This window comes from Rhopalosiphum maidis, chromosome 4 (genome assembly GCF_003676215.2).
Source record: "Rhopalosiphum maidis isolate BTI-1 chromosome 4, ASM367621v3, whole genome shotgun sequence".
Lineage (NCBI taxonomy): Eukaryota > Metazoa > Arthropoda > Insecta > Hemiptera > Aphididae > Rhopalosiphum > Rhopalosiphum maidis.
Window position 1 is genome coordinate 10,378,899 of NC_040880.1, and position 17,939 is coordinate 10,396,837.

At 27.8% G+C, this 17,939-nt stretch overlaps 1 protein-coding gene across 7 annotated transcripts; it reads left to right on the plus strand.

Annotated features, from left to right (window-relative positions):
• Positions 1-5,456: 5,456 nt before the first annotated feature.
• Positions 5,457-12,071, plus strand: LOC113561153 (homeobox protein 12-like). 7 transcript variants are annotated; one of them, XM_026967408.1, is made up of 10 exons: positions 5,457-6,078; positions 6,162-6,279; positions 7,560-7,636; positions 7,726-8,028; positions 8,200-8,256; positions 8,983-9,241; positions 9,304-9,425; positions 10,090-10,359; positions 10,937-11,647; positions 11,719-11,880. In XM_026967408.1, exons 3-10 carry the CDS (start codon positions 7,610-7,612, stop codon positions 11,878-11,880), a joined length of 1,911 nt encoding a protein of 636 aa, XP_026823209.1. In that variant the 5' UTR covers positions 5,457-6,078; positions 6,162-6,279; positions 7,560-7,609. The 7 variants fall into 7 exon arrangements, with proteins under 7 accessions (XP_026823209.1, XP_026823208.1, XP_026823213.1 ...); XM_026967407.1 differs by having other exon boundaries at positions 5,457-6,060; XM_026967412.1 differs by lacking the exon at positions 7,560-7,636 and having other exon boundaries at positions 5,462-6,078; positions 11,719-12,071.
• Positions 12,072-17,939: the final 5,868 nt, after the last annotated feature.

Genomic DNA, 17,939 nt, shown 5'->3' on the forward strand with positions numbered 1-17,939 from the left:
TAGTGGGAACAGATAGTTCTAAAATCAAGGGGTTGCGATGATTGTGGAGATTGGAATGCATGCGTTTGTAGAAAATCTTGGCAACGTTTTTAACTGTTTGGATAGATAGGTTTTTATGGAGAGTGTCGTTGGAGACATAGTATGGAGCTTTAGTTATTTGTCGCAGGAATTTAGATTGGAATGATTGGATTTTAGTAATATTGGAGGGTTTGGCGGCACCTCATAGTTGAATGCTATGAGCCCATATTGGTTTGAGGAGTAATTTGTATAGGAGAAGTTTATTTTTAAGGTTTACGTGTTTAGTCGTTAAGAGAAAACGTAATTGACAAAACCGGCCATTTAAAGCAAGCCGTTTAGTGTAGATATGTGTTGCCCATGTTAGCCGACAGTCTATAAGTGTAGACCTAAATAACGAACATTTTGGGTAGATGGCAGCGGAAGGTGATTAAGGTACACAGGAGAGCAAGTATGACTAATAATAAAATAAAAATATATCATAAAATATACTTAGTGATTTAATATTAGGCTGATGGACCATCTTCAATCAAAATTGTTTTTCATATGCTTTTTTTTTTTTTTGATTGAAAAACAAATTTATATTATGTTTAAATTAAAACAATTAATAGGGATAACATGATTCAGAAAAAAAAATTAGACGTGTACCAGTTGCCCTCAAAAGTATCTTTTTTTATATCAAATCCTCCAAACTACCTAGAGCAAAATGCACCAGTTGCCCTCAACTAAATGTACCAGTTGCCCTCGTATGTTAATAAATAAACGATTACAATATTTAGCCTGTAAAATAGGGGAGGTAAATATACAAACAATAAATAAAATTATTTATATAAAATAATGTAAAAAAGTATAAAATGATAGAATTTATTATTAGCATATGTATTTTTTTCTATAATTGTATACTATTTTTTTGTTAACAAATTATCACATTGATTGCCACATAATTAAAATATTTATCATTTCATTGACTATTGTATTCTTATTATTTTGTTAGTAATTATTACAAAATACAATATTAGGTAAAGGTATACATAATTCAAAGTATATGCATTTTTTTCTTTCATTTTATACTATTTTACATTATTTTTATAAATAATTTTAGTTATTGTTTGTATATTTACTTTCCCTATTTTAAGGGCTATATATTGCAATCGTGTATATATTAACATATGAAGGCAACTGGTACATTTGGTCGAGAGCAACTGGTATATTTTTTAAATCTTGATAACAGCCGTTGAGGGCAACTAGTCAACACCCAAAAAATCATTAGCATTAGAATATACCTAATAATAATATTTATAATAATAATTGTTGTTATTAATTTATTATTATTAAATAGATATTTCATAGTTCGTGTAGTTGTTTCATGTTTGGATACATCAATTATTAAATATTTTATTGAATAATTATTCAATTATTGTTAAGAGAAATTATTAGCTATTATACTATCGTTTTAATTTCTTCCTAATAAAAATAAATGTATTGATAGTGTTGATAGTTGATACTATAAAATAAATATTTATTAAGGTAAAAATAAGTTCTCGTTTGTATTATAAAATAATTTAATAGTTAATAGTTTAGTGAAATAACATATAACCAACCAGAATTAAGGATCGATTGGGCCCCAGGACACCATAAACTTAATGTGCCGTGTGCGTGTTCCCCATTAAAGCTTTAACTTCAAAAAAATTGTATCACTACATTTTAAAGACTGTATATTATTGTATAATTTTGTATAATAGAAAAAAATATATATAAAGCTATATAAATTAATAACTATGTAATAATTTATTATATATATTATATATAATATGTATATTAAACGCTGTATTTATTACTAAAGAATTATAACTTAAATAATGTTCCTTGCTCTTTTTTTTTGCAAATAGTTGTATAATTTCATTAAAATAAATTAATTTCAAAATATTATTAATGATATTAAATTTTTTTGAGTTTGGCTTGTTATATAGGTATATATTTTTTATTCTTGTTAACTAAAACAAACTCTTTTGGCCGAAAAATTGGCCACTGTAATAGTTAAATATAATCGAAGGACTATAAGAGCAATTATAATATTTGGGAATACTTTCTGCAATGATATTTTTTTAAATCATTGTATTGTATATGGGTACCTCATGTAAGATGCAAATATATCAATAAAACTACCTAATATCAATAGTTACTACGCTATCAACTATTAGAATATCAATCTAATATTTATTATAATTAAGTAATTTTCGTGATATAAAATTAAGACAATTTTTATTTTATAATAATTAATTACTTACTATACCCACTAAATTATATATTTTTTAAACTATTTTAAACGCGTTAAAAAAATATATATTTTGGATATAAAAATGGGCCCTGTGACCGTGCTTCCCTGGGCCCCCCTTAATCCGGGCTTGCATATTATTACGCAGTAATATAAATACATACTATTATACGCACGTGGCACGACGTACTGTTCACTCTGAAATCGATTCGAAAATTGAAATTAAAAATGGTGGGAAAGTGAGTCACTGTAATAAATGTGCTAAATTTCAATTAAAAAATATACATTGTATACAAAAAACAATTGAGCAGAGACAATCAACGTATATCAGTATCTTTTTTACAACAAAAATGAAAAAATTATGTTTCATGATATAGGTACTTGATGATAATAGTTATTAAAAGTTATTTATTTTACTATTAATATTACGGTATACTGATTTAATTTTTTCCGGAAACATTGAATTTATTGTAATATTATAGTATTTAATTAATAATTATAGTAATTAATGAAATAATATAAATTTTCCATATTAAATAATTGTTTTTAATTTTTGAATAACATAGTGTAAAACAAATAAAACATTATGAATAGGTTTATGGCTTATTGTATAAATAAATAATATCTTAAAATTAATCTACATATTTTGAGAATATTATTGCGTATGAAAAAGTTCAGAGACACTTACTTAATAGTTTATTTTCAAACCTTAGCAAAAAAAATTTAAGATTTTCTAAATTTTTCTTACAAAATTATTATATAGTTACTTAATTACATTCCTATAAAATGTATATGAAAAAATACGACTATATATTTTCAATAATTTATACAGACATAAGGACAACATATATGGGGGATCTTGTAATAAACTTTCAAGAATTTCAATTAGCAAATAATTTTTAATCGTAATTTATTTGAAAAAAACACTAAACAAAATTGAAAATTAAAAATTAAAAATATCTATAAATAGCTAAAGAAGAGTTAAAATATTTGACATTTTTTTAATAACAATTTCGAATACCTATCTACAATTATTTGTTTTTGGATAACGACGATAAAACAAAATTGATTTTGTCAAATACTGGTTTTGCGTAAAATCTATTATTCATTAATATTTTTTCTTTTGTTTTTCTCGGTTATTTTGCTACCCAAAGTACCTACTAGATATTATTTGTTACCATGCAGAAACCACTCCCAAAATTGAAAATCCTAGCATTTTTACTGTCCTAAAACAATGATGACATAATGAAAAAAAGAATGTACATCGTTGTAAATTCGATACACACATCACCGATCTAAAATAATCAAATGAGTATGGCTAACAGATATTTATATAAATATATAATACTATTATTTAAACTATTAATTATACGTATACAAAATGTGTACTATGTACAAATGTACAATATATTATGTCGTAACTCGTGACAGCCGTGTATACTGTATAATATTATGTACCTACTACCTATACTGAACGATTGAACACAGGCACTCGGCTTACATAGTATATAGTTATATTTTTGTAGTGCTGTGCGGCGGGAATTCACGAATAATACGTGTAGAGATAATATCTTAACGACACTCTTTGGGCGTATGGCTCTCGCGCTTATAGCTGATGAGCCAAACACGGAACAATCGTTCATATTTCATAATAGTTGTGTAAATATTTGCAGTTAACACGTGTGCACATGTTATCCCCCCAACGGTGTAAATACAATATAATTATTGGTCGAGTGTAAAGTGTGAAATTAATTATTACTACTTGGTATTTACTATAAAAAAAAAAATATAGTAGTAACTGCATATAGTACAAGTATAATTGTATGTACCTTATGTGCTTTATTAATTGTCATTTTATCCTATCTATAATAGAATAATACATTAAAAAAAATTATCAATATTACTCATTACTTATTTAATATTTAGCGATTTAACCCTTATTTTATTTACAACGCGCGATGAGAAGATAATTTCCAGACTAGTAGTTGTATTATTTCGAAATAATTATATATAACTCTCTGGCAGTCGCTTCAGAAATACACAAGTTAATTATAATTTATTATTAAGATCATCAATAACTACATTAATACCTAATAGAAGTATTTATAACATGCATCATGCACTATGTATGACGTATGTACAAAAGGCATTTTAAGTGTCACCAAAGAAAACTGAATATCAAATTTGATAATCACAGATTTTAAAAAACTTATGGTATCTATTTCTTTGTCTTCATAATTTAATATTTTTTGAAATATAGTTTTATCATTTTTTATTATATTACAATTTTTACTTGTTTTGTTTAATTTATTGCAACTGAATTTTAATGTATATTTCAGTTTGAAAATGTTGACCCGGGAGAGTTTACACATTTACTTCAGGTAAATATAATGTTGACCAGGGAGAGTTTACCACAGCCCTTAAGAATCATTAGTCTTGTAGATTTGCATACAATTTATACAAATATAGAAATTAGTTGTCACGATATTTCTATTCTTGTACGAATCCATGAAAATAATCCATGGAAAACAAACAGGAAAAAAATCTACAGGATAAAACCCATAATTAATAACATTGTTTTGCATTCCCTTGAGATATTTATTATAACCGATCGAACAAATTAAAAAGAAGAAAGAAAATTTGTATTTTTTTCGTGGATTTCTTTTTAATTACCACAGTGGCACAGACGCACAGTACATACATTCATACATAGGTATATTACTAGGTCCTGTTTCGGCGGCTCGGGTCACGTGGTGGCGGTAATGCGGAAGGATCTCCTCGGCTTACCCGTAAGCGTAACCCGTTCGAATCGCACGTCTGTGTGTTTTAAACGTCCCGCCGCGTCGACTCCGCCAAACGCAAAACAACCGTGCGAAGTCACAATGACGTCACGCGTTCGCGCGCGCTGGCCGCTGTCGTACCCGAGTCTCTTTTACCGCTGGCCCCGCCCCCCACGCGCGCGCGATCCGGCTGTGTCGCCGTCGACAAGCTGCTGCTGCTGGCGCGCACCTGGCGCACCGGCGCACCACACACATTAATACATGATCCGATCGGGGACCGCGCATATGTTCCTAATCGCGCGTCGTGTTTGTGTACTCTTTGCTTTTATTATTTTATATTTATTTATTATTATTATTATTTATATTGGTTTTTTTCACACACACACACACGCGCGCGCGCGCGCTTCACTCAACACGCGCGCGCGCACACACCAGTACGCCACACTCTTCTTCACTCCCGAACGTGTTCTTCTTCTTTTTTTTTTCCTTCATTCTTGATTCTTTCACTGATTATAATTAAATCGTTTGTTAGTCGTACGCTTTTTTTTTTCTTTTTTTTTTTCCCGTCCGATTATAATATTTATTTATACATTTTTTTTTTACACACACATTCACATACATATACACGCGCAAATCATTTCGTCGTGTACGCCCGCCGCCGGATTAGCCACAATATAGGACATATTTAAGAACATTAGGCATACCTATAATATTGTTGATTTATTATTTTCGATTATCGTTTCGCGTTGCATTGTGCACGCTGAAGCAAAACTTTTAGCTCCTTTGCAGTTTGCACGAACGGCGACCGACAAACATAGGTATTAGTTGCACTATAATATTGAACTACTACTACTTCGTGTCCGAAAGACGACACACGCTCTACAACCAGCTTCTTCTACTATCACTATCATCGCTATCGGTTTTCGCCGTCGCTTCAGGATTTTAATTGGTGAACTGCTGCAACCTGTGACGAGATGATCGACACCAACGGTAAGAGACCAATGCTATGTACGTTTCAACGGGAAGATCCTCTGGATCGAATCCCACTTTTTATTGTTAATTTGTTTTGACTCTTCGTCCGTGTGTTATAGCCGATCGTTTTGTATAAACACTTCCGAAGTCCGATCGTGTACTACAGCTAACCAAAGCGACTTAAAAGAGTCAGAGATCATTAAAAGACCTTTCCACGCTAAACATAATATTATAAAAGTGAGTACTTTGTGTTATTGTTTGAGTATTCGTTTTTAACGCTCAACAGAATCGGAATTATTTAAAAATATAATTTATAGAAGGTTGATAGGTTTGTGTGGGTTAAGCCGTAAATCGAAAACCGATGAGAGAGCGAGAGTAGTAGGTAGTGGTAGTAATATATTATATTAATATGTAGTCTGTTATTTTTGGAGTTGTAAATTTGTGATTAGACTTGGAACGGCCGCGATGGCGGGACGTTATCCAGGTAGTATTTTATCTATTCTTTGGTATTAAGCAGTCGTTTTATGGCGCGATGATCATTTATCGTGTTTTTCCAAATCTCATCACCGAACACTGTTTCTTATCATACATGGGGGAATACCCATTAGGTCCCAATGTCTACGCGCTAAATTAATAACAATGTATATCTATCTCTTTCTTTCTATATTCTTTCTCCGTTTCTATCCATCAGTTTATCTTATAGATATCGCTTCGATCGTTGAGAATAAATTTATTGTTTTATAATTATTGTACTTACGAGTTTTCCAGGACAACGATTTCGTTTTATCTTTATCGTTGTTCGTCGAATTGCTCGTTTCTCTTTGGTTGTTCGGTTGTGTATTTATTATTTTGTTCGTATTCGCGGGCAATGAAGTTTCTTAGACATCTACGTTCGTGCAGCAAAACCGCCTAGTGGCTAGTTTGAACCTACACCCAGTAGTCAATATCCACCGTCGCGACGACGTTACTTAAGAAGAAAAAATTACATTTTAATTTTATATATTTTTATAGGTAGGTAACGTAATGTTTTTTGTTGATATGAATTGTTTATTGTTGTATATGCCATTCGTCACTATTTCTACAATGATTTATTGACTTAGGTTTACAACAAACTATTACTTAAAATTGAGAATCTGTTTTTTGTATTTTAGACAAATTTTTTACCATTTCATGTAAAATATATAACAAAATAAATGTAAAATCATTTTAAAAGTTAACTTTGTTAAGTACAAATGTACAATTTTATAAATAATGATGATAATTCACAAAATTATGAAATGATAAGTATATCATGTCACTTCTTTAAACCATTTCTTAGTATTTCTATTCCTAGCATTTTTGTACTTTAAAACATTTTTTTTAAATTTAGGGTAACATATATTTAATTGAATCTACCTATACACTAGTTATTTTGATTAATATTACGATAATAATATTAAAATGGAAGCGTTATTTTTCTCAATTTAGACCTAAGGTGTTAATTTTACTTGCTAATTTTGTCATTTTCCTTCAAATAGGTTTCCTTTGTATTTTCTCATCCTTCTTTCCTGCATTACTGCCAACTAATATGTCACAAATGAAACGAGGCCGCAAGGTATTTACTAAAATAGCAAAATTTATATATTATAGAAATTTTTAAAATTTAAACTATGGTTTCATAAACTAATTCATAATGGTACATAGGTAACATATACCAGTATTGAAGAAAGATATCAACACTTGGAACTGTCTACTCTGCATCAACAAACATTTAAATATAACAACCACAACGTGGCGGATAAACGTGTTGGATTGACCATGGTGCCAAACCGAATATTTGTCGGTGGTTTATCCAATGGCACTTCAGAACAAGATTTGCGAAATTTCTTTTCGATATATGGCGAGGTTAAAGTTGTGAAAATTGTCAAAGATAAAGCTGGGGCTCTCAAAGGTTATGGTTTTATTACTTTTAATTCTGAAGAAGAAGTAAAAAAAATAATTGATGCTGTAAGTTTATGTATTTTAAATTTTTGAATGAATATGTCAAACATTTAAAACTAGGTGCTTACCTTTTGTATTTAATTGACTTATATGTTTTGTTAGTTCCGAGTTATATTTCCTATGTTTATTTTATATTAATTAATTTTTATATAGGTATTAACAGTTTTTTGTTTTTAGGGTCCCGTTTTGATATTTAAAGACAAACGTATCAACATAGCTCCTGCTTATGAGAAAGTATGTATTACATTGTTACTTTGTCTTAATATATTTTTTTAGATAAAAAAGTACATAATTAATTCTTATCAAACATACTAAAAAAAATAAAACAAAAATAAACCAAGTATTTAATTTGATATGGAAGAATAATGTAGCTTGCTCTATCTTATTTTTATGTTCATGGTTTAAATGTGTTCAGTTAAATTTATGATACTAAGTTTTTATTTTTAATGATCACATTTTTTTATTAGTATAATTTGATAGTTATTTTATACTTGCATTAGTATTCATAATTAGTTTTATCGTTAACTTATCCAATGATTGTGTAAATAGACATATAACATATAATTAAAAAAAAAAATAATCAAAGAATCAATTACACATTTTTTAAATTGTATTCTAGTTTAACTTAGTTTTGTACAGTGTAATATTTATTTTTATACAAAAAGAGATTTTCTATAATTGGTCAATTGTAAACGTATTTATAAATTATGTATACATTTAGGGATGTGTCAATACCAACTATTTTAATAATAGAGATAAAATAAAATATAATATTAATTAGATCATATAATATCTAAACAAATGATTTCATTTTTATGGTTTTTCACCAAGTAAACATGAATGATAAGTGATAACTAAACATGTAAATAAATATGTATATGTCAATAAGTATTACATAAATATATTATTTTAATTTGGAGTTTAATACTTGTTATTTATTATTATTATTATTATTATTAGGATAACAAAAGTAATTATGATTCCAACAATTCTCCTCAACAGCCATCACACTTAATGTCATATAGTAGTCAAGTTCAACAATATTCAGTTCCTCCATTACCAACTCCAGCTCAACCAATGTTAGCACCAGTTATGTACACTTATCAAAATGGAATGGCTTTTTTTAATATGCCAATTAATGGAAATACTTCAGTAACTCCTCAACCCCCAGGTCCACAAAACTCATCTTCAACAGAATCCCTTCCTAATGTATATGCAGGTAATTAATTAAAGACAACTATGATTATATTCAACTATCAGTTATTTTGTAATTGTTTTTAGCTCCTTATGGAACACAAAGTGCTACTAGTATGCAAGGCTATAGTGGCCAACCTATATTCTATCCAAATCCAGTACCTCAAGTACTGGTACAACAAGCTTACCCTAATTTACCAGTGAGCTCAGTGAGTATTTTCAAGTGCAAAAATTTATAATTTTTAATACATTTTTTCATAGTCTATAGAGAATATTTGCTAACTATTTATTTCATTTTTAAACTACATGCCATGTAACAATTTAGCATTCAGTAGAAGCAATATTGTAGTAGCTTAAATATTGGAGTGAATTGACCTATTATCCAACTTTAGTTAAGAACATTATCTGCATTGGTTAATCTTACAATACTTTAATTTTTAAGAAAGATACTAGTGTATAAATTTAAAATGTTACTATATTCCACAGAACAATTGAGATATTGTAAAATATTAACATTCTATTTTAAAGTTTGTTAATAGATTGTTATTCACCTTATTTTTTTATTTTAATAATATGTTAAGTATTAATTCTTACTCTCGTAAAAAACATATGTTTTGCAAGATATAATAAAATTTTGGTTTTGAAAAAAATAAATATAACTACCAAAAAAAAAAACATTTGATACTTTATTTTATCTATTGACAAACTAAAAAAAGTATTTTGGTTCAGATAATAAAATGAAAAATATGGATTGTTAAAATTTAAAAAATAAAAATATTTATATATTTTTTTTAAATCATAAAAATTGACTTCTGTTAAGACTAAATTAAATGAAAATCAATTTATATTAATATCATTAATCTATTATTTTAGGTTTGCAACAATACTCAAGGATCAAAGGTTCTTTTTTCTGTACCTTGTGATACACCATATTATTCGGGAACTCAAATGTCAAGTATGATACCTACTCCTGATATGGCCTATCCAATGCCAATCATGTCACCATATATGCCTTATATGGTCGCAACTTCTGATGGTGGTTACCCGTATTATGATCCAGTTATGGAAAATATTCAGGTTGTTCATCAACCAATATTTACTGAACAGTGTACAAATCCTAGGCCACCATCATCAGATACTTCGGTAATTAAATAATTTAATACTAAAAGTTTTACTCCTAGGCTGAGCGAGTTTAAGTTATTAGTTTTAAGTGTATACTTTGATGTACCTAGATTAAATTTTATTTTATTAAACAAAGTTAAAAATAAATTAATTCAATCCACATTATTTTTACTTAAATCTAAATGGTTTTCTTTAATATTTTTGTATTTATTTGAGATCAATAAATTATTTATTTTAAACATATTATAATAATATAACATATGTTATAAAAAATATATACTTAAAAGCTTTTGATAACATATGCTTGCCACTTGGTATAATAAAATAACTTAACAAATTGTTATCTTAATTTAAAATTTTATATATTTTGTTTTAACTTAAATACAGTTAATAATATATAAGTACTATTCTCTTTTCCTCAAAATTATTTTTTAATTGTTACTTAATTTTGATAGAGAACAATATTATAATTATTTAAATCTTACTATATTATAATATGTTTGTAGATTAAAGATTAATAATTCAATTAAATTTTTTATTTTCTCGCTCAGCTTTTTATAAAGTATGTTTTGTTGAAATATTGAATCTGTGGCTTTAGGTAGGACAAGCGCAAGTAATTACCACTAATCAGTTTGTATCACTGATGTCAGTAGTTAGAAATGATGAGGAAAAACCTCAGACCTATACACCTGAACCTCAGCAGTTATGCCTAAATCCGGTCATAAGTTTAGCAGAGCCTCCACCACAAACAGTCTCTCAACCAATTGTTTCTAAGCCGCCCACCATATCGTCTACACCGGATCCTGAAAAATCTGACCAATCTCCTAATCAATTACTTATGACTCAAATCCAGTATAATATTAGACACCCCCCACCTTCTATAAATATACGCCCAGAACAAAAGGACTGTGCAAAACAACGTGGTGACACTCATCAATATCAGAGCAACAACAATAATTTATCTATTAAGAATAATAATGATTACATGAAAAATGGACCTAAAAAGTATCTGGAGGCTCGCACATTTTATAAAACTGGGCCAACTACTATATCTCATCCCAGACATACTAATACTACTGGTCCTATGGTCAATTCATCTTTTACTAGCCCATTTTTTGTTCCTAATACAAATTTCCGTCACCGATTTCCTAAAATGCACTATCCTGCTGTTCCTCAGGTGATGTTAAATCCAAATTATCCTTATCACAATCAGGGAAATGTACGTCCTTCTAATGGCCATCAGATGTTCAACAACAGAGGAGCCAGGTATGGTGGCAACAACTACCAAAACAACAAGAAAAACTATAATGTAAGAAAGACAATAAAGTTAATTGAATAATTTATTTTTACTAATTTTGTTATTTATTTTATTATTTTTAGTCTTACAAGGGAAACAGAATCAATCGATATACATCTGACCAAGGTGATAATCCTGAAGTTTCAAGCAGTGAAGATAGTCGTACAGACCAGCTAACCAGTGTTGATATGGGCCCCCCTCAGGTAGAAGGCATGTGTTCGGACATGAGGTCAATGGCCATTTAAAAATAAAAACAAAGAATTTCCGCTTTCTTAATGATCAAAGGTTAATAGCTCCAACAAGACTGGCCAGCACCTAAAATTTTTGATTTTTTATAGTATTATTTAACTTAATTCCCCTCCTCAAAATCCAGAAAATGGCTACTATCTTGGTCTATAAAAAAAATATATTTATATTTATATTTATACTTGCAAAATATTTCGCCCTCTGTGTTCAAAATTGTTATTTATTGATAATTCATAAACACTAATTAGTAGGTAGTAATGCAAATTGTGGCGACCCTTTATGACAAAAAAAAGGCTGTTTAACTGTGATAAAAAATTATTTAAAAAGAATAAATATCCATTGTTCAGGCACCTTAAGTACTTAATCCAAAAGTCTTAATGATTTTTGCTCAATAGTGCTCTAAAGAATTTAGGTCTTATATATCATATGTGTGTGTATATATATATATATATATATTATATATATTTTATCATTGTTAACATATAATATTAATGCCGATAATATTATAGATAAATAATAATAAATTAAATACGGACTTAAAGTACATTGACATTTTTAAATGTAAAATAATACCCTACAATAGAAAATAATACATTTAATTAAATTAGTGTATAATAATATATAGTCTAACATAATATTAATTTATTCACTGTTTACAAAAATAAAGGGCAGCAAAAATACTAATTATGATGGGTAAAACGTATCAGTTTATCAGTTTACTGTAAACATGAAAAGCAATAAAAAAGTACAGAGTAATAGTAACTCTATATAAGTGATTTTTATTTCGTCAGTGTTGAATTTTATCAATTGTGCAATATTTATTTAATGTGTTATTTATATATATATATATATGAACTTTAAATTATTCAATAACTTTTTGTCTACTAAATATTTTTAAATATTTAGACATGCAGTGATAGATAATGTTTAACACTTTACCAAAAATATAATACAGTTAAATTTAATTTTGATTTCTATTTTATGTTACTAAAATGTATATTGGATATATAGTATAAAAACGAAATATTTTCTACTTCAGAGTTACTAATTACTTGTTTTAATATTTTAGAAGTCGGCATCATTTAGTCTAATAACTGTTTGATGCAGTTTAAATCAGTCTTAATCAAATAATATATGAAAATACCTATTTATTTTAGTTTGAATATTTTTTTTTATTTTTTTTCTAAATAAATTTGATTTAATTTCTAAAATATTAGTTAATAGCAAATAATACATGAATTACCCAAATAAAATCATAAAATTGTACGTTATTTTAATTTTAAAGTTCAATATGATTAAGTACTGTTGTAAATATAATACTATATAATATATTCTAAGATGACAATGACGAAATGCAACACAAACGACTGAAAGTTATTTTGTTTTAACATTATGTGAACAACAGTAGTTCTATTGTGTGCCTATGAGATACTGTTACTGCCAGTAAAAATTTATTAACAATAACTTATAACTATTAGAGGCAAGAGAGGAAGGGGAGATATTATTAAAGCGGTATTTTTTGTGGACAATTAGTGATCTCTGAATTACTGGTATTCATTTTTGTATCCTATTGTAAATATAAAAAGTAATGTTAGTGACAAGTTAATTAGTTTTTAAGATTGTTCAGTAGTTATTAAGTTTGTTAAGTTGCAATTATATTTATAGTTTATACTTACTATATTTATAGTTATTTAATAAGTAATTTAAAATAAATTGTTTATAGCAAAGTGAAATGTGTATTTTTAATCCTTTCAACAGTTTTAATTATATAACTTGATACTCACATCATAGTTTTTGATTTAAAGTCCAATTTCCCAAATTTTCTAGAATAGGTATTAATGGAATAAATTAGAATATTATGTTTATTTTAAAAAAGTTATGTAATTACTACCATTTAATTTAAACATACATTCATTACTTGATTATGCGATGTTATAAGTTGAAGTAATCAGGTTATAAGCAAAACTAAAATGATTGATTTAATTTACAAATTTGAACAATTAAAATAATAAGCAAAGTTCAAACCATGTATGCAGTATAATTTAGTATAATAAGATGTTCAATGTAACAGAATAAAATTTACTCTTTGTATCGTGTTTGGATGTGCTTAATCTAAACTTCAGATATTATTAATGTTTTACTTATTTTTACCGGGCATTTTACAGTTTTTTAGCGAGAGTTAAAAACGAGGATGATTTGTTCAACACAGAGTTTGTAAAAAAAAAAACAATTTATTTTCAATATTTGAGAATATTTAGTTTCTTATTAGTATATCTTGCAATACTTTTTAAATTAAGAGAAAAAATACTTATATATCTATTTTACTCTTTTTATAATTTTGACTTACATTTTTTTTTCAAATTAATCAATTTTTTGTGGTGCAATGAATTTATGTTTACTCCTATAATTATTATTTGTTATCTGTAACTTTTAAAAAAAAGTCAATGATAACAACTGTACATTAATGCATATTATTTTGTAAAGCAATTTTTAACTTATGAGCAAGTTGGCTATCTGACAATGTTAACATTCCCAGGCATTATGATACTGTAATTAGAAATAACATAAAATATAAAGTGATTTGTCTTCTATAGTTTTAATAATACTTTTTATATATCAAATATACCGCAAATATTTCACCAAAAATATTAAACAAATTTGAGAATTAATATAAATTAGAAAACCTGTGTTCATGAGTCGTAACGACGCCAACGGCATAGTAGACGTAGAGCTAGTGGATGTAGTTAATATTGTGCGTGCATACTGCAGGTAGCACGCGTTACTTCGTAACTACACGGAAAATTAATTATTTCTTAACCTTAACTAATACAGTTCTTGAGACTGGTCGGTATGACCTACCGACTAAATGTTTATGTTTAATATTTAAAATAGTAATACACTTAGTCATACCTATTATAATGTCCATTGTTGTATTCATATATATAGGCGCATTCATTAGATATAGACATTCTGTCTTAAACTAGGGAGTGCTATGTTTTACCCTAAAGTGATCAGTGGGCGGTTTCGCCCCCTACACTTATCGGAAATACATACCGGACATAGATATATTAATTTAATTTCAAATAAAATTATAAATTGTTATGTTAATTTATTGTATATTTATAATATTATAAATATAAAATATTGTTATATATATATAAATGCATAACATGGTTTAATATTATTGTCGATTCAATGTTATTATAGGTTTAGCCGGTATAGAAATACTAGAAAAAATTACAAATTAATTATATTAGATAAATCTAATTTTGATTTTTTTTTTTGAAAATTTGTCAATTATATGTTCATTTTTTTACCTATTTGTTAGTTCTCTTTTTATGTATAAAGACGAAAGATTAATTAATCTACTCTGCACTATACTGGTACGAGTAGTACGTAACCAAATCTTAATGCGGCGCATTGACGAAAATGACATTTAATATGTTGCTGATGAGTGCAGCGGTGGATTCTGGGGGGCAATCGCCACACCCCCCGTTCTCTCGAAAAAAATAGTTTGAAGTCCCTGATTATAGTTTCCTATGCATTTACGACATATATCTATATGTATATGTAGGGATTAGTACGTTTTAAACTATTCAACTGAAAAGACGTAATATTTAATATGATCAAATTGAATTTTATTGATTATTTAGGGCATGTTCTCTGATCCATCGCGAGTTAATTGTTTTGTTTTTGACTGCGGTAGATGGTATGTTTAATTTTTTTTTATCTAACATATTTATTTATATTAGTTGGTCAACTATATTATAATCTGTGGGTATTTCCTCACCTTTTGGTTTTCATATTTATTTTATCCGGATTATTATCATATTGCTTCGAAGTATAGTAATATGTTGTATATTGTATTATAATTAAAAAGTGTTTACAAATTATAATATTACAAGAATGAGCATTGGGTATTTTGATAATAATATCCATTAGATAAAATTTTGAAAAAGATCTTTTATACTTACATACATAGGCGTGCGCACGGGGGGTTCCGGGTGTGCCTGGGCACCCCCCGACATGTAATTGGGGCCCTAAAATTTAAGTCCTATAGCATATATATGGGTCCGTATTTTAACTAATGTTAATAGAATAAAAATGATATTTTTTTTAAAATATGTTGTAAAAAATTATGTTTTGAAATAAAAAAAAAAAAAATACAATTTAAAATATTTTAAATTTGCGTGGTACAACTTATTATGATTATAACAGTTAGATGTTATTGACTACAAAAGTAAAAATAATAAATTAAATATATTGCAATTGTCTTGAAAATAGATTTTAGATCCAACTATCTATAATGAAATATTATATAACTTGGTACTAATAATACTACTGATTAATATATGGTATAATTTAAGTAATGTTTATTCAGTCATTATAATTTATTAAAATATGTACATGTCTTGTTAAGAGAGGGCCCGAAAAAGTTGTAGGCACCCCCCGAAATTTAGGTCTGCGCACGCCTATGCTTACATATTATATTAGTATACAGTATACACTGTACATACCTATACCTACTGGGACCTGTTTTAATGCGTATACTTCGCTCTGAAATATGTTTAGGACTATTTAAGAAGATTGCGAGGGTTTTGATTACTATTGCATATTTAATATTATAGTAAATTATTAATATTTATGAAAAACTTAAAATTTTTACAATTGTGCAATTGTATATAAACGAATAGCGTCGATAGCGAATAAAGATATCTTGACGTATTTTTCAAACCTTTACTATTACGAATAAGTCGGCTGGTATACTTAATAATATAAGCGATATTGTTCAAATGGGTAAGCGATGTTTAGTGAACACGGTTTTATTCAGTAAAAACAATTGTAACTTAAGACTCAGTCTGTAAAGAAGCCTGCAAACCGATTCGAATCGTGACTACTGAAGCAGTATAATATTATTGTAATATATCGGTTCGACAACAACAAGCAGCGTACAAGATAAACATAAAATATAAGCAATGTCGTCTATTCGTGCTTAGGTAGTTGGATTAGATGTTAAATTTTTTAAATAAAATTTATTACCCAGTAACTCGTCACGTTGTCGCCTCGATGTTTTTTACTATATTTAAAAATGAATTGCTTACAAAAATATAAAAATTAAAATAAAACTATTAAAGCGTAAAACAATAGCAATATGATACAACAAACGCATCGTATAATCCTTGTATATAAAAAAAAAAAAATCCATTTAGATCGACATCTCATATAGGTAATTGTTTTATAAAATCGAACGGGGGTTTATTATATATGACACCGTTACATACATATCGCTTATTGGTATTTAACAACGGTCTAGCTGTGACCTGTTGATTTATTTTTTTAGCAAAAAGCGTAGAAGTGTTCTAATTGTTTTGTTTCGAGTAGTTTAATAGTTTACATATACACGATAATTAGACACGTTTTGTTTCAAGTAATTTCTTTATTGATATTCAATATACCATATTACCATTTTACCATATCTAAATACCTACTGCACATTTTATATGAGACGGGCTAAAAAGTAGTTGACAAGTCCACAAATAAGAACATTCATATTTCATTTATGAGTATTATAGATGTTATAGTAATGTATATTTATTAAGTACCATTAAGATTACCACCAGATGCTTTGTTAGTATTAGGTAAATGTATTGTTTATTTCGTGTAAGTTATGGTTGATGGTTCCAAACATCGAGTTAAATAAACATTTTAAACATTCTAATCTATCACTAGCGCACCACGTACCCAAATTAAAATAAAATTAATAATACGTTTATAATTATCATTTATCGCAGTAGTACAGTACTATTGGTTATAATTTTAAATATTTGTAGATACGTTCAGTGGCGTAGATAGGATTTTAAAATGAGGGGGGGCAAACTCAAAATACTAAAAAAACATAATCAACAATTAACAATAGCAGTTCATTTTTTATATTAAGCCGATGGGGCCTCCCCCCATAGGTTAAGCCCACTGCTTCCATGGCTATGCCACTGGGTACGTTAATACGTTATGTATAAATTATAATTAATAGTACATATTAATAATATTAAAATACACA

What these genes read in the sequence shown, in the direction of transcription:
- LOC113561153 (XM_026967408.1), top strand. Translation starts at nt 7,610, where the DNA reads ATGTCACAAATGAAACGAGGCCGCAAG. An exon ending in AAATGAAACGAGGCCGCAAG is followed by an intron (nt 7,637 to 7,725) that starts GTATTTACTAAA and finishes AATGGTACATAG; the next exon opens with GTAACATATACCAGTATTGA. An exon ending in CCTTCCTAATGTATATGCAG is followed by an intron (nt 9,242 to 9,303) that starts GTAATTAATTAA and finishes AATTGTTTTTAG; the next exon opens with CTCCTTATGGAACACAAAGT.